The sequence below is a fragment of the Barbus barbus genome (genome assembly GCF_936440315.1).
Source record: "Barbus barbus genome assembly, chromosome: 41".
Lineage (NCBI taxonomy): Eukaryota > Metazoa > Chordata > Actinopteri > Cypriniformes > Cyprinidae > Barbus > Barbus barbus.
Genome location: NC_136719.1, coordinates 17,636,070 through 17,662,010, shown reverse-complemented (window position 1 = coordinate 17,662,010; position 25,941 = coordinate 17,636,070). Strand labels below are relative to the sequence as shown.

At 37.9% G+C, this 25,941-nt stretch overlaps 1 protein-coding gene across 1 annotated transcript; it reads left to right on the top strand.

Annotated features, from left to right (window-relative positions):
* Positions 1-1,926: 1,926 nt before the first annotated feature.
* Positions 1,927-24,557, top strand: LOC306860579 (beta-catenin-interacting protein 1-like). The gene is made up of 4 exons (XM_079402341.1): positions 1,927-2,044; positions 8,057-8,174; positions 8,655-8,745; positions 22,365-24,557. The coding sequence occupies exons 2-4, from the start codon at positions 8,079-8,081 to the stop codon at positions 22,421-22,423; spliced, it is 246 nt and encodes an 81-aa protein (XP_079258467.1). The 5' UTR covers positions 1,927-2,044; positions 8,057-8,078; the 3' UTR covers positions 22,424-24,557.
* Positions 24,558-25,941: the final 1,384 nt, after the last annotated feature.

The window sequence follows — 25,941 nt, the reverse complement described above, 5'->3', positions numbered from 1 at the left end:
TAAAAGAATAGTTCATGTAGATGTAGTTCGTGGCTTCATCTGAACAGATTTAGAGATATTTAGCATTATATCACTTGCTCACCAATGGATCTTCTGCAGTGAATGGGTGCCGTCAGAATGAGAGTCCAAACAGATGATAAACAAACACAATAATCCACATGACTCAAGTACATCAATTAACATCTTGGGAAGTGAAAAGCTGTGTTTTTATAAGAAACAAATCCATTAGGAATTTTTTAACTCCGCTTTCTCCAGCGAAAAAGTAGTTTCGTCTGAATCAAGATAGAAATATTCACAGATCAAGCACCGTTTATAAGTGAAAATTGTTCAAAACATATGTTATTGGATTTTAATGTGAGAGAACAGCAAGATTCCATAAATAATTATGGAATACAGATTCATATTTTGGCCAAAAGTGGTTTAAAAATGCCTTAATTCTGACGGCACCCATTCACTGCAGAAGATCCATTGGTGAGCAAGTGATGTGATAATTTTTGAAAAATTAGTTTTGATGAGGAAACAAACTCATATATATATCTCGGATGGCCTGAGATTGAGTACATTTTCAGCAAATTTTCATTTTTGGATGAACTGTTCCTTTAAGGTGGCTGTCACAATGTGGCCGATTTACCCGAATTCACCCTACTTCATTTCCAGAATTCAGACTAGTGTGGGACAGGAAGTTAAATACGCCTGATCAGCATTTGAATGTTATTATTGTGTGTGTTGGAGAAATATTCACAGTGAAAATGAAACGGAGATAAAAGGGGAAGTGGAAGCTGCATGAGACCTCAATCTTTATTGTGTAATGAATGATAAACGAGGCTTTCCCAGTGTGAGGAGTACAGTAAATGAGACTGCTGGGAAACTCTCAGTAACATATGCTCTGAGACTAGGGCATAGAGACAGTGGGGATAACAGTAAGAACAATGAATTCTGTTTTAGTTCATTTGAAGGATTTTCTGTAATACGGCAATCAGTATTTAATCCTGAGAAATAGGAATCTGACTCAGGCACCTTATTGGCTTATTGTAAAAGCTTATTATACATTAACAAAGCTCTTTAATACAGTTTCTATACTCTCTGGAATTGAAATGGGTTCATTAATACCCGTCATGATCACACTGTCTACTCTAAACAACTGCAAACTACAAGTTATTGAATAATAACTTTATTGTTAAGCCATCAAGAAGGTATTATGCTGTGTAACGTTTATGTCAATCATAGGAATATTCAATGAAACTGTAAAATCCCATTAAATGTCTCTTTTGCTACATTATTTCTAGAAAGAAAAAGATTGAATTGATAATATGTCAAAAAAAATAACTGAAGAATGCAATCAAAATAACTTAAGACTGCATGAGATGGCCACCAAAGTGCTTTTTAGAAGTAACTATACTAAAACTGAAAAATAGTATGCATCTTAAATTGGCCTATTTTTGAGTGGTACCACAGAAAATACCATGACTAATTAAAACAATGTGGTGTACATGAAAAAGTGGCACAGCCAGTGTATATTCAGTGCTCCAAAAACATTTTTTACATTTTTTGTTAGGCCTCCAAATCTGTCAGTTTAATGCTTAGGTTACTTTTTAGACTGTTATATAGACTTTTCATTCCTCTTGTAATTATATATTAAAAATATTTCATAATATTATGATTAAGTATTAAACCCATTTGATTTTTTTTTTTAAGATCAGTGCTTTTTACATTTATTCTCAGAATGTTATGACATTTCATTCCTCTTGTTATAAAATACTAAAATGATCTATAAGAAATAAATCAAAGTATCAAACCCTCCTCTTTGCTTGCTCGCCGATCACTAGGAAGATATTGGCAATACAGCCAGTGACCGGCAGCGTCACAGCGCCCTCTGATGGTCGCGCGCTGCACGGCAGGAACTGAATCAGCAGCGGCGCGTTAACGCTCTCGAGTCACTCCAGCGCTGCCGACTGTCGGGATGTGACCCCGGAACAGGACGCCTGCTTATACACAAAACAGCTCTCAGATACAACAAAAACGACAGAATCCTGGACCAGGAGAGGTAATCCGTCAAAGCGGAGGTCTTTGAGGCAGCATGTGAAAATTACGCCCCAAAACGAGGCGTGAATTGAAGCGGTTTGGCTGTTTTTCTGTTGCTAGCGAGCTAATGTGTTTGTATGTGAATGGGAATTGTGGGAACTTCATTCAGGGCTTTGTTACAGCCCCACTATCCAGTTTGTCTGTTTAAACACCCACTGTATATTACGCACACTAACTTTTCTCCTTTAAACACTATAGTCGTAGATAAAAGACTGTTTGTTTTACTGACAATCTTCATTTTAAAGATAAATGAGAGATATATGCGCGCGTTTTGCCACAGGAAGAGAGAGTCAGCTATCTGACTGCTGTACTAGTTCAGTATTTGACCGATACTTTGTACGCATAAAATGTAATTGTAAGATCATTTGCATACTAATGACGTCGTTTATGATCTATACACGTTGTACTGTTTACCTTCATAGCTTTTAGCCCTCTTTCAGCACATGAATCTGCTGCTGTGAATGCACAGATAGGTTTATATGCTCATTGTGGTTGTATAATGCATTTAATGAAAAAAAATATAATTTTCCCCACCTGATTCTATAAATGCAGCACTTTTATGATCAGTTTTTGTGTTTGCTTGCATCAGTTTAATATTTATAGGTTTATTCGTTAATCTTAGAGACTCAGTTCAGAAAGAATCTCTGTCACTTGTGCAACATTATCATGTTTTAGTGGCAATGATAGGCTATTTTTAGTCTCTCCACACCCTAAACTCATTATGAATACAGAATACATCTATCTGGCTCACATTCGGCTATGAAACTTGCAGTCTGCCTGTAGTGGGCACTTGAACCGCACTGGGCTTCTAGAGCTGACGAGACAGGGCAGGGCCAGCTACTTGTGGAAGTCAAACTGTATTTTCTTCAGTCTTCGCATTCTCCTGAGGGATCCTGACTTTTTGAATCCAAGAAAGATGGTTCTTCTCCTTTATGGCGGGGGGGGACATGGGGCTCATGGCCCGCTCAACCTCTGCGTCCCTAAGGGAGATCATCAGCTACCTTTGAGCTACAAGCTTAGGCATGGACTCAGCCCTCCTGCCAAGCCAAGCTTCATCACATTTTTTTTGTTGTTGTTGTGGGGAGCCCAGCCCCCCTGGTGTCGCTTGGCATCCCCCCACCCCCTCTTATTTCTGTCCGTCAGACACAACACAGGCCGGGTTTATTCCTTTAAGGCCTGCTCCTACTTGATCAAGGCTAGGATCCAGGCTTAAATCAGCCTTGCTGGCTGCAAATGTGGCTTCTTTCTGTGGCAATTAACAAAATCCTCTTTGGCTTGCTTAAATTTTCAGTGGTCGGCTTCCTTTGACTTTGAAGAATTTTGCTTGCACGCCATTATTGATCTCAATTATTTTCTTGCATTTTAACATTATACAAAATTTAAAAAAGTATACAGTAAAAAAAAAATATATATATATATATATATATATATATATATATTATTTATATGTTTTATTTAAAGTTTAAATCTCAGACAAATTACCCACACTTTACGAGTAAAGGCCTGACTTCCCGCCTTGAAATATAGTGTTTAAGCCTATTTAGTTGAAGTTTTCTTAAAAACGTATTACGGAGAGAATTGTCTTGTCATAGTTTCATATAGCTGTATATCTCTGACAGCCGGTGCAGCAGTGATCCCAAAGGGAGCTTCCCACTGCAGTGGGTTTTGTATTGTGATTCATGACAAGCGCTCTGGTGCATGACAACCATCTTGTGAAACACTTATACTAGATGGATTTGAACACCGAGGTGATGCATTGACAAAATAAGCCTTAGAAAATTTCAGTAATATTTGAACCCTGACACCCTGTCATAAAAAGTTTGTTGCGACTAAACTTATGGTGAAATGAATTTATTTGAATTTAAACTGAATGTGTACTAAGCTGAAATTGCAAAGTATTATTCCCTATCTGCTTTTCAACTATGTAGACTTATTTTTATTTTTTTTATAGGAACTTATTTTTATATTGACTGCTTTTGAATTTACATGCTGGGTCATGCTTTATGCATTGCTAACGAGTCATGACCTAGTTATCAGTCATACCGGCTCTGGCTGCCTCATCTCTATTGTTGTCAAATACACTTAACTATTGTTTCCACACTGTATATGGCTAGTTTACCATAAAATCTGCTGGCAAGTGATTCAGTCATATCCATACTTGGACTTTATAGTGGATAAACATTGCAATTAAACCATATTGTGTCTGTATGGCTTTTATTTTATTGTTTCGTTCAAAGTAGACAGGAATGTGGGGGCAAAGAGAAGGGGAAGAAAGGTAAGGACAATCAAACCAGTTTGTTGTAGGTGGTTTCTGGTTGTAATTATAATCTGATTATAACCCACTGGATGTCGACTGGTCCAGGTAGTTTTTGATCGTATAAATGGATTTCAGTTTGGTCAAGGGTTGGCGGTTGAGATGTAAAACAGACCTTTAAAACAGCGCCCTCTGCTGAATCACCATTCCCTCAGGTAAAACGGGAAAAACCTCCTCTCATCCTCTTTAATATTAGTTTATTTTTTACTCATTCAGTCCAGCTGCTCATGGAGGGGACGTGATGTTGTTCTGCTGTCGCTGACACAATTACTTTGGCCGTACAATTAGTTTTGAGGTTTGGTAGTTAGTCTTAACCAATAATTCTTCAAGTCGGCATCATTTGTTTCCACTGACAGGCAAAGGTTGTGTAACATCCTATGATCCAAACAAAATCCACTCTGTCTTGGGAATTTGTTATACCATGGAAAACCATTTGTGCCAATTATGTTTTAGATGGTGAGTGGTTAACATTATGGCTGCAAATACACTAGGTTATTTGTTTATTCTCATACTGAAGCAAGTCTTGTTGAAGTTTTTGTCTTTTGAGGGCATCTTTTTTGATGAGCTGAATTAGTTATGGTCAGGTCAACAGACAGATTTTGATTGCTTTGCATACATTACATGGCTTAAAAAATATGTAGAGACCCAAACAACACTTCTTAATTTCTAAACCATGTGCATTTCTAAAGGAGTTGGTCCTCCCTAACATCTTCCACTCTTCTCAGAAGGCTTTTCACTAGATGTTGGAACATGGCTGCAGGGATTTGCTCCCATTTCAACACAAGCATTAGTGATGTCTGCCATACTAAATAGAATGGAAGTGCACATATTCAGATGTTTCTTACTGAACTAATGCAAAAGATGTTTCTTGAGTTGATGATAAATTCTTTCTGATGCATGTTTTCTGTCACATGTTCAAACAATTGAGGAATCTTTCACAGCAAGCTGTTTGTGAGGATTCAAATGACTTGATGAGTCTATAAATAGAACTGCTATCTGGATTGTGGATCTCCTTCCAGAGCTTCTGCACCTTCCCTACATGGATAGTGGCAGGAGTCACTGATAAACTGATCTTTTGCAGTATCGTTGCTTATGACCTTGCAGCAGTGAAATAACATCCAGTCAGTGACCAAACCAAGACTAAAACACTTTGGCTTTATCTGCTTTTAAAACAGGAGCTCTATGTTGTGATCTGAATTAAGCTCCAATTAAACTCTGGGAAACCAAATGACACTAACTTGAGCCTCAGTGCAGACTGGGTCATGACTGAACCAGAGGATAGGTGTTCTATATTTAGGCCATTGCCACATGATTCGACATCTTCCACCATGAAATCGGGAAAAGTCTAAAATGACATCTGGTGACAATAGCACTGATTAGATGAGTGTTTTTTTTCTCTGTTGGAATTTATATATACATAATCCTATAGGATTTAAAAGAAAATAAATATTAGAATTGTGCAGGAAATGTTATAGTATATACCTAAAAGACAGAAATAAATATAATTGTTTTAATTTAGTTAATTAGCTTTTAAATTAATTTTTATAAAGTTTTTATATAATTTTATATTTAATATATATATCAATTCTTAATAAATCCTTTTTTTTATTTTAGATCATTTTTAGATTTTAAGGTTTATTGAAAATAAGATATTGTAAAATGCATTGTATTTTTTTAAATTTTGCTTTATGCTTGGGGTAAATAATTTGGGAACTCCTGATTAAAGCATGTGAAATTTTAGAATGCATCTTAATTGTGAACACATCTGACAGACCATTAGAGGCCATAATATTGGTTATTTGCTGTAAGATAATTAACGTCTATAAGTAGGTATTAATAAAGCCAGACTTCTAGTGTTGTGCATCTTTTCCAAAGGGGGGTTCCCTAAATGTTAAATTGTATATTAAGTCGTCTTGTGATGTGGCATGGCTTGTCTTTTCCAGCTGCTATAAAAAAAAACAAAAAAAACAGCATCAATATGTATTGTCATGCTATGATTAAACTTTTATATTTTACATTATATAGTGAGCATTTCATTCTTTGAAAATGTACAAATTAATGATTTGCCCTGTTTTTACAGTCTATCATCTACATATTTTAAGAAATGTGCAGACTTGCTCAAACGAAACACATGCTTCTGAGCTGCGGTGTGCTACACATCTAAAGCCCTGAAAGATTATGGGCCATTTTTCAGAGATTCATACCCACAGTCTTAGAAGGATGAAGTAGGTGCGTTGTTATGCACCGGCTTTTCTTGGGTGTTTGCGGCAGAGTTGAGCTGCAGTGAGTCTGCCTGCTGTCTGGCCTGTCTCGTCTCCAGCAGGAAGGACAGTCATGATCAAAAGCGTGAAAGGGAGAGTGAGCCATCTCCCCCCTGAAGGTGTGCCTGGTGTCACAGAGCTGCCGAGCTGACGCTCCGGTCCCTCTTGTGTCTTTCATCTGCGAGCACTCCTCATCCCCCCACGGCTGCCAGCGAGACGCAGCAGAATAAAGTGCATGCTTTATTGAATATGAAGCCCTTTTGATGCCACGGCCCTTTGGTGACTGATGAGTCTGTGGAGGAAATCTGGGTTAGTTATTTTGTCAGCGTCGCCCATTTTTATACCGCTTTTTGTCTTAAACGCCTTCCCGGCTTACATTAAGTAGCCTTCAGAAATTTAAGCTGTCAACACGGCGGATAGGCCATGGGGATGTACTGTCATTCTTAAAGTCAAGGCCAGACAAACGTATCCGTCGTGAAATAAAAGGTTGAACCAGCTTTTCAATTAAATATAGGCTAACCCCACATCAAACAAGCTGTCAACATGTATTAGAGGCTCTTTGTGCAGATAAGAGGGCGTGAGACATCACAGGCTGGATGTCGCCAATGGATTCACTCTGACACATTCACAAAACCCCCAGAATATATTTGGTGCCATTCATTTTGCTCGATTGTCAGTGCTTCGTACTGTATGTGATGTACTTCCTTCTCAAATCTTTGTTTGGTTTTTTTCTCCATATGACATTGGTGTGAGATGCATTATTGCATTGATTATGGATTAGGTGGCATTACTGCAGTCTGTCTCTGTGTTTTGTATTTCTGGAAAATAACATTTGGGGCATCAGATCGTTTTGCAAATTCACTGTCTTGTGGCTCTCTTCTGTGATTATGTTCTGTTTTGCTCCTTAAAAAAGGTCCTTAAAATTGTTTCATACTGAGTGTAAGTTTGAAAATAGGTCATTAGGAAGTGAGCAAGATGAGGGAAAGCTGGGAGCATGGTTAGATCTGCCATTAAATATGCATGAGGGCCATTTATGATGCTGTCAACCTGCTCCATGATCTGAAGTGTGTTCAGACTTCACACACTGTCATTCTGCTTAATTAGAAGCTTTCTGCATTCAGCAAAGGTTACGATGGGTTTGATTTTTTTTTTTTTTAAGCCAATATGTTGCCTGATTGCGAAAAGCTAGCTCATAAGGGTTTTTCTTCAGTAGTTTCTATAAATCTAATGGAAATGTTCACTGCAGTTAAATGTAGGTCTGATTCACATCTCTAGGCCCTCATGCATCATATTTCTTGTATGAAACCCAAGCAGGAATGTATTCAACTCATGAGTTCTGAAAATAAAATTTGGGATATGAATAATTGAATACTCTCTTGCTCTGTGTGCGGTTACTCAGCAGTGCATCAGGAGCAGGGGGGATGAACCGAGAGGAAACCCCTGGCAAGTCTCCTGAGGAGATGTACATCCAGCAGAAGGTGCGGGTGCTGCTCATGCTCAAGAAAATGGGATCAAATGTAAGTGTCAGACCAGTGAGAATAAGACGACATCTGATGTGCTTTAAAAACGACATGAAATGGCTTCAGTTTTAACATAACTAATGTGACACATTTTTGAGTGTTTTGTGAGAAATAATGTGCAGGGTATTAATTTTTCTGTCAGGATTAAATTAGATGATGTTGGTTAATATTATTTTCCCCCAGCTGCACAGACTATAAAAACACCTTGTTTTCTTTAGAATAATCTGCATTTTTTTTACTGAATAATAATGCAAAACAATACCTAGGATACTTTAGAAAGCTAATTGCTTGCATTTTTATAATTACTTTAAAATATATAAACCAGTCGTTGTCTTGAATTTGGTGATCATTTCACTGTTCCTTGAAACTGATCTAGTGCTCGACAGTTTAGTGGCAATTTAAATCATTCTTAACTGAACACTGGCATGGATTTTCAGTGCCAAATGTGAAGTAATTTTTTTGTCCCCACCCTTACAGCTGACACCAACCGAGGAAGCGTTTCTGCGGAATTATGCAGGCGTGGTGCACAGCCAGATGAGTCAGTTGCCACAGCACCCTATTGACCAGGGTAAGTCAACATTTACAGCCTGAACACCGCAGGCCAAACCTCCACCCTTTACCACGTACACGTTTATTTACTGAGGTACTGCTGTAGTTCTTATCATACTGGACATTGGAATATTAGAAGGATTATTGTCTTTCTTGGTTCTCTGCCGGTCAAAAGTTTGGATCAGTAAGATTTTTTATGTTTGTTTTTTTTAAAGAAGTTCCTTCTGCTCATCAAGGCTGTATCTATTTGATCAAAAATACAGAAAAAAAGTTATTTTGTGAAATATTATTGCAATTTAAAATAACAGTTTTCTATTTTAATATACTTTAAAATAGAATTTATTTCTGTGATCAAAGCTGAATTTTCAGCATCATTACTCCAGTCTTCAGTGTCACATGATCCTTCAGAACTCTTTCTAAAATGCTGAATTATAATCAATGTTGGAAACCGTTGTGCTGCTTCATATTTTTTGGGGGGACCTGTGATATTTATTTTAGAATTCTCTGATTAATAAAAAGTTAAAAAGAACAGCATTTATTTAAAAATAAATTTTGTTACAATAAACAATGCTTTTCAAAAGTTTGGGGTCAGTAAATTTTTTTTTATTAATACTTTTATTCAAGATGGATGTGTTAAATTAATAAAAAGTCATAGTAAAGACTTATATTGTTAGTAAAGTTTTCTATTTTGAACAAATGGTGCTCTTTTTAACTTTGTATTCATCAAAGTTAGCTCATTCCACAAGGGGGCGCTAGCACAACATAAATGTTTCAGGGAGGCAGGTTAAATGCTATATATATTTATTGAAGGGTCATTTCCTCTCTTTTCAACTGAGATAATCAGCTGATCTATAGGTTTAATGAAGAACTTCACTTAGTTGCTTCATATGCCGTAGTAAGAATGAAGCTGTAATGCTCAGTCTTACTAAGATGCATTAACTGTCATAGAGATCACATGCTCTGTGAAATGGAAAAACAAGGAAAAAACAAGTCTTAGCGTTGTGAATAACTAGGTGTATAGCAGAATGGAGCACACATTTTGTTTTCATTAAATATGCATATGAGCCTGGATGTTAGGCAAGGATACCAATGCTGTGCTCTTTTTGGAAGGATTTTCATAAATAATGCAGTAGCAGAAGAAAGATGTAGATGTCAATGTGTGTTGTGCTTCTGGGATTTTTCTAGCTCAAATTACTTTTTGTGCAGATCTTTGGGTGTTTGCTTCAAAGTTAGGAAATATTCCATCGTCGATGAGCCAACATTCTGATGAGTGATTAAGACGTTGTGATGTTTCTAGAATAAGAAATGTAAATGCCAGCTCTTAGATGAAAGCGATCAGTAGACACTTGTGGTCTCCTGCAGTATAATGAGTGTGAGATGAAAGGGAGAAAGCACTTAATGAACAACACACACAAAGAAGTACAATAACCTTTGTTTAAAGCACAGACGAGGAAGGCCATCAGGAATATGTTAGGGGAGTATCGTCAAGATTAGTCCTTTCTATTAGGAGAAACTGTGACATCTCATTCTCTCTTTATTTAACCCTTAAATAAAGCATGTGCTAAAAATGCTAGAGGTCTGCTGAGGTGAGTTGGAATGTGTTTAGTAGTAGTCACTTATTTTAGTTCAATTAAACGAATAATGTAGGATCACGAAACAGCTACCTGAGGATTTAGCTAATGTAATACTAGAGCAAATGGATGGCACTTCAGATCTACACATGCTAATGCTTTCTCTCTCACATCAGGCAAAATAGTGCCACATCTTGGGGGACTATTCCGTTATTTACGTATCAAGCTGTATCAGAGAGCTGCCTGTGTTTGCATCCAACACCTTGGAAAATGAGTCACCCATTGACTAGTATATCTGCAGACATGGCTATATTTGTTTCTAATAATGCTTGCAAAAAAATAAACATGCTATGTGGCTTTATATTTAAAGGTATGAATGATCTGTAGGCCTCTCAGGTTTCTGGAGTAAATTAAAGGGTTGCTGTCTGTAAAGAGTTCATTTGTGTGTGGAATAGACTCGGACCACTGAGGCTGACCATTTCTCTTTCTCAATGGCTATTGTTCTCACATGTGAATAATAACTTCTGTGTTTAACAGTTTTTTTATTTTTCTTTCTTTTTCTTTTTTTTTTGAGAATGATTTTGCGGTTGTGAAGTATTTTTCCCTGGCTGGACAGGTTTGATTGATTTCTGACACTGAATGTGCTACCCACATATATAACAAATATTTGTAGATGGGCTCTTTTGACTGTTCAGAGCATCCAAGCATTGCTACAGTGAGTTTTGCACATGCAACCACCACTCCTTTTTCCTTCACAAGTGTACAAATCTGATATGTTTACTCCTCCTGAAGCTCCAAACCTGCCACTTTCCCTGTTTACTTGTCTACGGATTAATCAAATTTGCATTCGGGACCATCTAATTGGCTAATTAGCATAGACGCATATTATAAATTTTGTAATGCAATTTTAATCAAATCTAAGGCCTTGAAGTTTAGAGGATGAAACTGGATGGTGGTGTCTGGGGGAGGGCGGTGGGCGTAGGAGAACTTTGAGAGTTCAGGCAGCTCAAAGCTTCACACCATGCCAAGCAAACTCATTAACAGGAATAAATATAAATATAATAAAAATAAATAAATATAATATAGAAAAAGCTGCAGCTAAAATGAAATGATCAGGCGACTTTTTATTTATACAGTAATAAGGTTAATATGTTTATGAGAAAAAATAAATCATTTTATAAAAACGATTAATAACAAATATAAAGCCAGTAACATATAATAATAATTATTATTATTGTTATCATCATTAAAATAATTTTCTCCAGAAATGTATGCATTGATATGCATTACATTATAATTATCTTTACATGTTATTTCTGAATTAACAATCATAATAAATATTTTGAAATGGTGTGAAAAGATAATTGTACTGTGATTTTGTAATATGATTATTAGGATATCTATGATTGTTAAAATTGCATTACAAAATATATATTCCAGTGCTTAGTAAAATATATATTTTTTAATATATATTTTAAGGTTTATTAAAACATAATAAGAAAAATTATATCAGATCTATTCCACATGCAAAGTTGTAAAATGCATTGTAATTTTAAACATTTTGTTTTATACTCGGGTTAAATAATTTAGGTTACATGTAAAATTCTTGAATGCAGCTTCATTGTGACCACTGTTTATTTAAGGCATCTTATAGAACCTTATAGGATCATAATCATTGGTTATCTACCATAACATAATATAAATAAATTAAAATAATAATAATATTACAATTTTATTTATTTATTTTTTTGATCCAAAAGGAATGTGAGTGGCAGGCTGTTCTCTGGCTGAACTCTGATCCTCATCATTGGCTGAAAGCCGACAATGAGGCTGTGAGAGAGCCTACCGCCCCTTTTGTGGAGGCCTTGGGGACTGAATACCGGAGCAAGTACAGTAGACCGTTTCCATAGCAATGGAATGGGCGGCAAGCAGGGTGGACAAGGGCTTCGTGGTGGTGTGTGAATGAAGGAGAGGAACAGGCCTAATTAGAGGACCTTCAGTCAAACCGGATTGTTAATTGCAGATGGATGGTGTGAGAACATCGTTCAAGGCTATGCAGTAGTTAGTTGTGTATTATCCATCTTCTAGACTGACGCAGCCGAGTCAACAGTCTTTTGTCTTGTGTCTGCTGGTATAATCCTCAGACGTTATAATTCCCGACTGCACTCTATCAGTAGACCGATGCGACACAGAAAGCACATTTAAGACCCTTCATCACTAAACCAATGACTCATTGGCCAAAACACAGAAAACACTAATTTCTCATAACTACAAGCCATTTGTTTACTTCTATAAATAGACTTCATGATGGCTTAAATGAATTACTTTTGCTATGTGGCTAAAATTAAAGAGCTTGAAAACCCATGTAAAAGTTTACATGATTAATTTCCTCTCAGGCTCTGGTATTTTAAGCCTAACACAAATATGTCCAGTTTTTGTGTTCATTTTATCCACAGTGGTTTTGTTTGCCAGCTGTGAACAGTGTGTTTTTACGTGGTCTGCTGGCACAGTATAATAATGCAGTAGATGTTATTAAACAGCCCTGTCGCCGTCCTTCTGTTCATCGTTATCCTCTTCTGCTGGAGCAGATTGTGACCTGTTTCTTATTGCAGTAGTAATGGTCTAAAAGTCTATTTCCTCCAATAAGCAAATTAATGAGCCACAGAGCCGGCTTTAAAGAAATTTCACTGACATGTTGAAGGGGCAACGTACACTGAGGGTCTGATGCTGGCTAATGATATATATATATAATTTATTTTTTAAATATAAGTTATTAAACTTGTATTTTATATTTAAATGATTATGAAATTATGAGTCATATTTTGGCTGGTTGGATTCTTTGTAGATGTAAAAGTGTCTTGCGTGATGCACACAGAAGGGTGTGAGGGAGTATGTGTGGTTGTGTGTCAGTCCTACACACTCACTGCTCATGATCCATCACTGCTGGCCATGTTTAAACCACACTTCCTGAAATGGCTCACTAATACCATATCTGCTATCTCAACTCCAAAGCCTTGATCTGCCTGCAATTATCTTTTTAAGTGTGCCCTTAGAAGTGTGCCCCTTCTGGTTTATTATTACAGTATTTTATTGCTATTATCAGATGATTCGTGCGTGTGGGTTAAACAGTCTGTATTACTACAGCCGTTAAAAAGGATTTTTTTTTATTTAAAGGTGCACTTTTTTTTTTAATGCCAGTGTTTAATGCCACTGTAGAAATAAATGATATAAATATACATTTCTGTTTTATTTTTAGTGTCTTTTAAGTTTTCTTTTTTGTTTAATATTTCCTGAGTAATTATTGTTTATTTAATTCATTTTTAGTTAAATTTCATTTAGTTAAAGTTAAATGTACTGTTTAGTTAACTTATGGCACCACTTTACAATTAGGTCCATTATTTGGAAATGTGAAGTTAACGTTACATAATATTGGCAGATACAAATTTTAATTTTAATAATGTATTGCTAAATATTGGAATAAAATAAATGTTGAAGTAATGTTAAAAAATTAAAGGTGGGGTGAGTGATTTCTGGTAGCAAATGTCGACATTTGAAAACACCAAAACAAACCCTACCCCTAAAGGGTCTCGCCACACATACGTACGGCAACGATTAGTTCTGTGAAACAAAGCAAAACCAATGTTACTCACCTATCGAGAAGAAACAAAGCAACCTCGGCGTCCGATCGCAGGCCTTCCCACTCCTTGATTTCTCTCCAGCGCTGGAAAGCTGATCCGATATTTACACGGGTCCTACTTTGTGCCTTATCGTAACACCGTGTCTTGTCTACACCGACCAACGCTAGGTTTTTATTTTCGTTTAAAAAATATTTCTCCTTTGTTGCTCGAAAACGTTTAGTAGAAAGTACTCTTCTATCAGAATTGGATTATGGTGATATAATTTATATGCATGCATCTCAGAATGTTTTGAAAAAATTGGATGTAGTTTATCATGCTGCTTTACGATTTTGTCATTGGTACAAGTGTCCGTACACATCACTGTAATTTATATGAAATTACAAACTTGACTTACTTATGCTTAAGGAGAAAAAAACATATGTTGATTTTTATTTGAAAAGCTTTAGTGGGTAAATTACCACAGTATATATCTAGGTTGTTGACATACTGCACAAATATTTATAATACCAGATCAACAGATACACTTTTACTTAAGATGCCATTTTTTCATACAGAGATAGGTTGTTCTGCATTTTCTAATTATGTTCCGTATGTGTGGACTGAGCTTCAAGGTATATTACATATGGAATCTGTATCATCTCTAGCTACATTTAAAAAATATTTTAAAATATTTTAAAGTGTGTTTATGTAGAACAGTGTATATGTTTTAATAACCGAGTAGGATTTGCATTTTTTTTTTTTTTTTTAGAAAATTGTGTTTTACGTTTGTTTATTGTGTGGTGATGTCTATTTCTTTGTAAATGTGTCCTTTGCTGCCTATTTTGACCAGGACTCTCTGGTAGAAGAGATATTGTATCTCAATGGGACCTTCCTGGTTAAATTATATCAAATTATAAATATATTTACTTAATATTTTATAATATTATTTATTTATAAATTATATTTTAGACTTTTTTTTTTCATGGAGAGGCAACCTACACTATGTAAAATAAAGCAGCTTTTTAGTTTATTATTATTATTAATATATTATATTAATTTAGTTATTATCTAAGTACTCTGTACAACTTTTTTTAGTAATGTAAAACTTACTGATTGCGCCTTTTGGCATTTAATCATGTAATCATATAGCATGTACATGCAATCATTTAGTCTAGTAAAGTAAGTATCAGAGATCTCACCATTGTGATGCAATTTGATTCTGAGCTGTTGCTAGGCGACGGCTCATGGGGGCTCTGACGTCTGCAGCACGTTGGCTTGTGCTCCTGTGACACAGCGTGCGTCGCAGGGAGCGGCTCCACCAGAACGAAGGCAGCCGGAAGATGGAGCATTTTCATCCACAGACTCTCCATCCTCCCTTCCGCTTAAACGCACATTCAGTTTAACTGTGAGGATTTTTAGAGCAGCCTGTCAGTGGTTCTAAAGCCTCATCTTTGTCTTTGACCCCTCCTTGCCATAATCAGGCTGTTACGCAAGCATTATGCAACCTTAAAAGATGATACAGGATCAAAGACATGCTGTTGATGGTTTAGTAGCCGCAGTCTCATTTTCATCATCACAGTTTGATTTTCTTTGGGTTTGCATCATGTTTATTGTCTATACAGTAGTCTTTCCTCTTTTTATATGTAAATTGGGTGTATTTTTATTCCTGTTTCAGCTTATGCAGAGACTAAATCTGTGGGGCTTTTATTTTAATTTGGTGTAAGATAAAGCATCAGAAAGACTGAAATTAGACTGGTTTTAGTAGAAATCAGACAGCATACAGCTTGTAAACAGGGTGTGAGCCTTCAGTGTTTTCAGTAAGATGCTAACACTCTCGTCTGAAGCTGTCTCTCTATGCTAAAGCTTCTGTTTGTTTTTACCAGAAAGATGAAAAGTCTTTCCTCTGTAGTTAACTCTTTCCCTACCAGCGTTTTTGAAAAAAGTTGCCGGCCACCCCAACGTTTTTATAAACATGAATATCATATATCGTGATCGTAATATTCAGCGTGAATATCTGAACATGCAATACATCAAAATAAAGATCAGACCCTCTCCTTTCAAACAAAAAAAAAGCTAGTTTTATTCTAGCTTCAAACATTGTTTTTTTTAATCAGCACTTGAATGTAGGTAGATTTCATAAAAAAGCAACATTTTGAGCAAAAAGCTGAGAGAATTTAATTTTTATCAAATGCTACATCTGGATCATAGTCAGTAATATTATGTGACGAGTCGGCTGCCTCCCCCCTGTCCATCATCACCACCCCGTCCCGTATTCGCCGCCCTTCACCAGGCTCCCGACGGGAGTGGGTGTGTGAGAGAGGAGGGGCGCTGAACACGCAGGGCTGGCGGCGTGTGATGAGGCGCACCTGACGTGAATGGAGCCTCATCACCGCCGCCGTTTAAACGCCGAGCGCGCCTCTCCTCGAGAGACCGGTCTCTTCCCCGTGCATGCACGCTGGTGTCCTCGTGGGTCCAGGAAAGGGAGCGTAGAGGGAACTACCTGCCGCCGTCAGAGACGCGAGCGGCCGGACCCGCAGTCCGGCCGACACTGCACCCGCGATACGGCCGTCGGGCAAGGACGCCGGGCCGTGGAATCCCGTCGAGCACCCGGGGATGAAGGAGTTGGACGAAGCCGCCACAGAAGCCGCCGTCACCCGCGCCCCGGGACCTCCAGACGGGAGCGCGTGCGGCCGCCGGACTCCGCCCCTTACCTGGACCCTTCCCTCCTGAACACTGCCCTCCTACACAGCCCCGCAGCACGACGAGGACACCAGATCCCCGTTTATTTTGGACACTTTTCCCCCTTTGGACACTTTATTTTGATTATATTGTTTAATAAAAACCTCTCCGAGGCTTGACGCCACGCCCACTGTGTCTGTCGTTGGCTCCTCCCGCCACAATTATTAAAGCAAAGATGCAGTAGATGGCTTCCATCAGTACTCCCAAAGCTTGCACAGGCCTTCACCACTTTCTGGATTGACATTTCCCTCTGTAACATTAGGCAGTTTTCATTTATTTGCTGTTAGTGTTGATGATCGCATTTATTTTTCATATGCATATGCTTTCATATGAGATCACTCGTTCCTACGTCTTCATGGTTTGTGTTTTTGAATAGCACTGTCTAGACTCATTCAGGAGATGCGTAATAGCGCCCCCTAGCGTATAACAGTGAAAACACGGAAAATTCCGTGTTTGGCAGGGAAGCGTCTCATTAATTAAAGGAAAATTACGCGTTTGGTGGGGAAAGAGTTAATAAGACTGTTAATAAAGTTATCGTCATTTGAGTGTTAATGTTAGAGGCCATTACCATTAAAAGATTAGCCTTTTATTTAATTGTTTGTTAATTTATGTAATTACTTACTGTTTAAAGGAGACCTATCATGCCCCTTTTTACAATATGTAATATAAGTCTCAGGTGTGCCCAGAATGTGTCTGTAAAGTTTCAGCTCAAAGTACCCCACAGATCATTTATTATATCATTTTGAAAATGCCTATTTTGATTGGAAGCAGAAACACGCTGTTTTTGCTCATGTCTCTTTAGATGCAAATGAGCTGCTGCTCACCACCCCCTTTTCCAAAATAGGGCTGTGCCTTTACTGCTCATATCTCAGATATTTTGCTAAAAAAACATCTGTTTGGTTTTGATTTGGTTTTCTTTCGTGTCTTATTGCACTTGTCAAATACACAAGTTTGTTAAAAAAAACACACGAGTTACAAAAAGAGTAGGTTATGTCTGTGAAATTTAAACGGCTGGGAAGGAAATCTCATGTTTATATTTGGCAGCAGCGTAATATTCAGTAAATGAATAAATAAATCCACTGCTTTCTTGTCTTCTCTGAGGCTGGGACTCTAAACAGTGTTATGTGTTCGACGATGCAGCAAAGACAGAACAGTTAGCATGCTTTGCTTGAACTTTCGCCATGGTGTTAGGACTGGTACACCGCTGTCGCTTGTGAAAACACAATGGCGGCGCCATGGGTAGAAACTTGCAGATTAAGGGGTGGTAATATTATTCTATAAGATTCTTCTTATTCTTGACCTGTAATGCATTTGTTTAAAATTTGAGTGGTTTGTGGTTTTCAGTGCATTACTTTTCAGTGTATATTTCATTAAGTTTTGGATAAAATATCCTAATATTGCAAAACTCTGCAGGAAAGTAAAGAGCATCATCAAAATACACTAGTCTTCAGTGAAGTATAAAGGGCACCTTTGATGTTGAGTGCATATCTTTTACATTTTGATGGTTAGAGTATTTTAAACTCCTGGAGAATTAAACTGGTCATTTTATGCAGAGGAAGTGGTATGTCAGATTTTGTGGGCTAGGGTACATGAAAGGCAGAGGAAATTAACATGCAGATGTTCTGCTTTTCTGCTTATTAAGCTTTGACTAGGACAGTCAAAACACTACTTTCCTTCAAACCAGTTTAGAATAAAAAAAGCTCCATAACTAAAACACTGGATTGCCAAACATAGTATAAGATATTGGGCTATATCACCAAGAAACATCAGCACTTCATGTGCAGTAATTTCTCTATGACCTTCAAAATAATTCAGCCAGAGCTCAAAGTTTTGCAGTTTATGTTGTGTTTACACATTTGCGGTATTGTTATTAATCTGTGTTCATCTTGGGACAGCTGGACCTACAAATCCTGTTTACCTGGTTCGTGGGGGTTTGTTTTCCTTCCCCTGGCGGGATCGTTAATTCAGGATTGGAATTGATTAATGCCTTCCCTCGCTGAGAATATGCCTCGAACCTGACTGAAATCACAAATGCCCGCAGACTTCCCGCAATCCATCGGTGACATTTTCATGTCTTTAGAGGACATCTCTCACAGTGTTTGTTTTCCCAGAGTCTGCATTTCATATATGGACACTAGACTTGGTTTAAAGGGGCTTTTAGATGCATTTCTTATCAGTGTGGCACAGAAAACCCCAAGCAGTGCTTGTTACAGTCTCATGCCGCATGCTACAAAAGCAGAAGCTGATTTGACCCTGGCGTTAAGCTGTTTATGTGAACAAACTGATGGCTATAGGTACCTGCTCTGTGTTCATTATTAATATGGTTTAGTTTGACTCTAATGAATGGACTCATGAACATCCAGTTCTCCAGGTCAGAGATCAGGGCAGCAGGAGTATGAATGTGTGAAATATTGATTTGAGGGCTCAGTGGGGTCAGTGATGTTTAAAGAAGACTCATCTTTACAACAGACTTTAGATACCTTGGGAATGTTCAAAATAGCATAGGATCTAACTTACTATATGCTTGTATGTGTATTATAGGGGTGAGAGTAAAAGGAGTAATCTCTATCACTAGGATGGATCTGCCTCCATATATCGACTAGCTTTAAATCTTTCATAAAAATCTTAGAAAGTTTAGCTGCTTTAGTGGGGGGTTGTGGTCTAAGTGAAGATCTATCCAGCACCGAATCCATACAGAAATTAAAATCCCCGCCTACCAAAATCCAACCAGGTGCTTGGGCAATCAAAGGAAAAATGGCTTGCATAAACAAATGGTCATCGTAGTTTGGTGCGTATATGTTTAAAGTCCACTGTTCTGAATATATAGAACCTTGTACTAATATGTATCTTCCCAATGGGGTCTATGCCCATTTTTGACAATCTAGATGGAACATTTTTATTAATCAATGTTATTAATCAATGTTCCCCTTGATTTGGAATTAAATGATGCAAAAACTAGTCCTACCCACTCTCTCTGTTTTTTAAGATATGTATATACCTTCTTCCTTTTTATTGGGCTATTCAAACCTTTTTAGTTTAAACGATACAAACTTTAATGGGCTATTCATATGGCTGCTTGAGTGTTAAAACTTTTTCCCAGATATTTGAAAAAGAATACAGAGCCCTGTATTTCCCCAAACGGTTTTCGAGAGAGAGAGAGAGAAAAATAAATAAACACAAAACATGTATTAACTCTTAAATGTATGAGCACTCTGCTCAGAACACGCCAGCAAGCAAGTAACAAATTCCACGGGAAAACACGCTTGCTCCTTTACCATCCTGAACAATCAAAACCTGTTGACGACCGAGCTCCTTAACTCTAACAACTGAACTATGAGTTATTTTCCATATAGAGTGATGTCGACAAATTTCTTCATGTTCCTTCGGATTAACATAATATAAAAATAAAACCGAGGGCAAATAGCCGTGTATCTTCTAGAGTATAAGTTCTGTTCTTTTAGAATGGAATTACAGCTGTCCTTAGAAAAACAACAACCCAAAAAACAGTCCGAATAGTTAGTTCAGGTTTTATCCTGGTCTTCCAGATATTTAAACGCCTCGCCGGGTGTTTTGAAGAGCCAGGATTTCCCGTCCTCCGTTAGGATCTTAATGCATGAACCAGGTAGCAAGAGACCTTCCATTCCTTAAGTGCTTTCAGAGCTGGGATCATTTGTTTGCGCCTCTTAGCTTCGGGCTCATGTCAGGAAAGATGCTAATTCTTCTCCCGTCCATGGTTATTTCTCCCTTCTGTTTGGCGAGTCGCAGGATTTTTTCCTGATCTTGGTAGCGAAGTAGTCGGACCAGAATGGGTCTCGGAGGTTTATCAGGATTCGGCACTGGGTTCAGAGTACGATGGGCCCGCTCTATATCCAGTTATTCAGAGAAATGTTGCGCGCCTTAAACATTAGGCAGCCACTCGATCAAGAATTTAACAGGTTCGCTTCCCTCGCTGCCTTCCTTCAAACCCACTATACGTACTGTATATTGCTGTGTCTGCTGTAATTTTCAAGGTATTCCACTTTATCTTTTAAAGTCTCATTCTCTTGCCTGATCACTTTCATAAGGCCGTCTATCCGACGTGCTTCGTCATCGGTGTCACTGATGCGCTGTTCGGCCTCCATTACTCTTGCTGGCTGTCGAGTGCAAGTTCGCTGTTTTAGAGTCTATCTTTTGCGATAGGGTGTTATTGCCTTCCTGGATTTCTTTAAGAACCGCAAGCATGTCACCCTCCCGATTCTTTTCGGTTTCGTTTAGATCGTTCGGTCGGGCGCCATCTTTTGTTGTTCTGCCTCCGACAAGTTCGTGGATTTTCTGAGGATCGTTCTTTGGCTTGGAACGGAGATCCATTGTAGAATTTGAAGGTGACTTATGTGAAGTGAAGTGACATACTGCCAAGTATGGTGACCCATACTCGGAATTCGTGCTCTGCATTTAACCCATCCAACGTGCACACACACAGCAGTGAACACACACACACCGTGAACACACACCCGGAGCAGTGGGCAGCCATTTATGCTGCAGCGCCCGGGGAGCAGTTGGGGGTTCGGTGCCTTGCTCAAGGGCACCTCAGTCGTGGTATTGAGGGTGGAGAGAGCGCTGGACATTCACTCCCCCCACCTACAATTCCTGCCGGCCGGAGACTCGAACCCGCAACCTTCGGATTACAAGTCCGACTCTCTAACCATTAGGCCACGACTTCCCCTTGAAGTGTACTTGTAGTAGTCGAATATAAGCGTATTCAGTGTTGTTTTATGGTTAAACAGAGACTAGTTCTGGGAACTCTGTCTTTCACGTCCACACAGCTCCTTAGCATCATGTGACGCCCCGCTAACTTACTATATGTACTGAATACCCAGATGATCCACTACATTGAGCAACAGTTTTCCATTATACTTTTACATACGTTTAAATTGATGCATTTCAGCTGTTCATGCATTCAGTAAGACTTGATGAGTTTGGGTTGCAGAATCTCAGTAATTAAGACATTTTTACTATGAGTATAAATAAATAAATAAATCCAATGCAGAAATTTTAGAATGAAGTGAACAGCAGATGTACTACATTGTACTGTTCTAAATGTTTACCATTGCATATTGTGTGTGCATGTTTTGCATACTATTAAAATAAAAATATGATGTATTCAGTGTACACTGCACAGTTTGCATTATGCCTCCATTCAGATCAGAACATAGCCCTAGATGATGATTTTTTATTTTTATTTACCCCAGTGTTACTGTAATTTTTCTATCTGGAGTGTTTGTAAGGCATTGTCTGAGTTTAATTGCACACCACACAGCCTATTTGCTCTTCAGCCATTATAAAAACGTTCGGTGCCACTGAACGAGCTCACGTAATTTGTTCTGTTGTGAAGATTACATTTTCCTGACCTAATAAAGCTTTTAAGGATAATAGCTTGGAGAGTGGCTGCATTTATTTTCTTACATGCAGTACAAATAGTCTTGAAATAAGTAGTCTTCTCAGAGCATAAATTATTTAATTAATTTATTATTTTCATTATTTCATACTGAAAATATCTTTATACAGTTACTTAAAAATGTGTAATAAAATATTTATTATCTGTAGAACTCTGTATATAATTGTAAAAAAAAGTGTAAAATAATAAAACTTTAACTTTAATTATTTATTTATTGCATATAATCTGTGAATATGTCTGATGCCAATCTAAAATATTGTTTTGTCCTTTTTACCAGGAGCTGAGGATGTGGTGATGGCCTTTTCAAGATCAGAGACCGAGGACAGGAGACAGTGACCTCTCGCCATGCCGAGTCACTACAGCTGAACACAACACAATGTTGACTGATGGAGAGGGCGGAGCCTGAGACGAGAGAGGGGCGGGGCTCTGCTGCATGTCAGTTGCCCCACTTCCCTTCTCTTCCCCATTCCCCTCTTCTTCCTCACACTAACTGTTACAATATCGGGCCCTGCGGCCGCACTACCTGATGACTCATAGCAAACGAGTCTGAAAGAGTCCTGGCGAGTAAAAATTCGATTCGGGTTTTTAAGTTTCGTTTTTGCATCATCCTTCCGTAAATGGTGTTTTATATTTGTTCCCATGAGAGACTTAATGGACCAAGAGCTTCATTTGTCTGGTCAAACTACGAAAGAATATAAATCGCCTTATGGGTTATGTTATTACAGATGATTTTCTTTTTCTTTTTCCGTGTATGTAGTTTCTTGTTTTAATTGTCCACAGGATCCTGCAGGTAGACTATTTTTTGTTTGTTTACTTTATTATTTTCAGGGGTTTTGATTGTTTAGTAGTCGTTCGCATCGTAATTTCATCAAAATAACATTAATGTTGTTGTGGAGGATACCGAATTGTCAAAACGGACGAGGCCCGTACACAAGCACACACTCACAGAACGATGTACACAAATGACCTGATGTTTCATGATCTTTTTTCGATATTTGGATTAATGTGAAATTTCATAGCCTTTTTTGTACAGAATGTGAGAAAAAAGTAGAAAAGTGAACGAGTTGTGCCAACTGTGTTTTTTATGTAAAATATTTCTAAAGGAATCTAATGAATGTCTTAGGTCCTTATTTATTTTTTCAATGTCTTAAAATGTAGACAAACACAGACCCCTTTTAAACTTCAATTTTGATTTGTAATCATGTTTTAATACAAATGATTTTAGAAACCGAAATAACGACAAATTTACACATCAGATGGAAAGCCTCAGCCTTAAGCATTGTAACAGGATGTGCCGTACTCAGATGTGGGTATGTGTCAGCATATATTTGACCGTCTGATTCAGTGGTGCTAGTGAAACGCATGTTTTTAGTTATTCTAATGAAAGTCGAAGATGAATATAAGCTTGTGTGAATTCAGAGGATGCTAAATGTCCTGCGACAACTTCATGAAAACCAAACCCTTTTTCTATTAGGAGTTCAATTAAATCAGTTTTGTGTTTTGGCCTCTGACCTTTTTGGTGCCATTGTTTCATGTTCAGTATTTAATGTGTACTCATGTTTTGTTAACTTGCTTAACATAATTATTGTATCTTAGTGTTTTGAAATGATGCATGCCTGCATTGTGGTCTCTGGTGTATGTTCAAGTAGCTCTCTAATGGTCACGAGCCTTGCTGCATTAAACATCAATGTACACCTCTTTTTAATCTGTGGATGTAAGTCCTTTGAAACTGGCTTTTATAGTTCTCGCTAATATCAGCAATAAGTATTTGATTGAATGTCTTCAGTCATCAAGATTACTGCATTTTGACAGGAACATGCATCTGATTTCTTTTTTTTGCTGTAACTCTTTATTTCGTCTATGCATTGTTTTTTTTTATATATCAGAAGCATACAATCATGTCTTACATGCACTCATTTCAGGTTGGGTTTGTGGCCTTTGAGCTTTGCATTCATTGAATGTCACTCTGGATTCTTGTTTAATTCATTGACTTCACTGCATGTCGTTCGTACTCGCTTGAGCTGTTAAACTATTTAATGTGAATTTCTTTTTTTATTGTTTAAAAATTAGTTTGAATGGTTGTTTTATGCCGTATGGCCGTCGACCTCGTCCCTTGACTTAAATGCGTCCAAAATCTATACCAACTGAACCATTAAAGGAGTTGAAAACTGCCTGTTGTATAAATGTTTTATTTCTTTTGGCATTTATTTTGAAATCAGAAAAGCATAAAGGACTGCGGTGTTTCTTGAACATTCTGTCTGTGAGATAAGACGTAAGCTGGAGGAAGATCTCATAATAAGGGCATATTTTGCTTCTCTTTATGGGAGCCTCTGGGTTCTGATAAGATACCAGCAAAAGAAAAACAGAAGAAAACGCAATAGATTATGGATGTGCAAAAAGTTTTAAATGGAAATGCACATTGTATAATGCAATTTGATCAGTCATATTGTATGTTTTCTGTTTGGATTTTAAAACAAGCAAATAAACCAAACAAATAAAACCCATGTGCCATTTTTAACTATTTATAGGGTGATGTTACATCCAAACCCTATTTATGGACCAGCAGTTACTCAAAGGTAGTTTATGCAAAATTAAATTATGAAAAAATTAAACCTAAATATGTTAAATTTTAAAATTTGCCTCTTTATTTGAATATTGGCAATACTGAAATATTCATTAATTGCATTTTTAAATTTGACAGGAACAATGGATTGTTGCTGCTAAAATTGAAAAATGAATATACAGTGGGTACGGAAAGTATTCAAACCCCCTTAAATTTTTCACTCTTTGTTATATTGCAGCCATTTGCTAAAATCATTTAAGTTCATTTTTTTCCTCATTAATGTACACACAGCACCCCATATTGACAGAAAAACACAGAATTGTTGACATTTTTGGAGATTTATTAAAAAAGATAAACTGAAATATCACATGGTCCTAAGTATTCAGACCCTTTCTACCCTTTAGTAGAAGCACCTTTTGATCTAATACAGCCATGAGTCCTTTTGGGAAAGATGCAACAAGTTTTTCACACCTGGATTTGGGGATCCTCTGCCATTCCTCCTTGCAGATCCTCTCCAGTTCTGTCAGGTTGGATGGTAAACGTTGGTGGACAGCCATTTTTAGGTCTCTCCAGAGATGCTCAATTGGGTTTAAGTCAGGACTCTGGCTGGGCCATTCAAGAACAGTCAGGGAGTTGTTGTGAAGCCACTCCTTCGTTATTTTAGCTGTGTGCTTAGGGTCATTGTCTTGTTGGAAGGCAAACCTTCGGCCCAGTCTGAGGTCCTGGGCACTCTGGAGAAGGTTTTCGTCCAGGATATCCCTGTGCTTGGCCGCATTCATCTTTCCCTCGATTGCAACCAGTCGTCCTGTCCCTGCAGCTGAAAAACACCCCCACAGCATGATGCTGCCACCACCATGCTTCACTGTTGGGACTGTATTGGAGAGGTGATGAGCAGTGTCTGGTTTTCTCCACACATACCGCTTAGAATTAAGGCCAAAAAGTTCTATCTTGGTCTCATCAAACCAGAGAATCTTCAGGTGTTTTTTAGCAAACTCCATGCGGGCTTTCATGTGTCTTGCACTGAGGAGAGGCTTCCGTCGGGCCACTCTGCCATAAAGCCCCGACTGGTGGAGGGCTGCAGTGATGGTTGAGTTTCTACAACTTTCTCCCATCTCCCGACTGCATCTCTGAAGCTCAGCCACAGTGATCTTTGGGTTCTTCTTTACCTCTCTCACCAAGGCTCTTCTCCCCCGATAGCTCAGTTTGGCCGGACGGCCAGCTCTAAGAAGGGTTCTGGTCGTCCCAAACGTCATCCATTTAAGGATTATGGAGGCCACTGTGCTCTTAGGAA

Excerpts from the sequence above, each read along its gene's own strand:
- LOC306860579 (XM_079402341.1), top strand. The coding sequence starts at position 8,079 with ATGAACCGAGAGGAAACCCCTGGCAAGTCTCCTGAGGAGATGTACATC. Across the intron at positions 8,175-8,654 it reads TCAAGAAAATGGGATCAAAT|CTGACACCAACCGAGGAAGC; the intron begins GTAAGTGTCAGA and ends CCACCCTTACAG. Across the intron at positions 8,746-22,364 it reads ACAGCACCCTATTGACCAGG|GAGCTGAGGATGTGGTGATG; the intron begins GTAAGTCAACAT and ends CCTTTTTACCAG.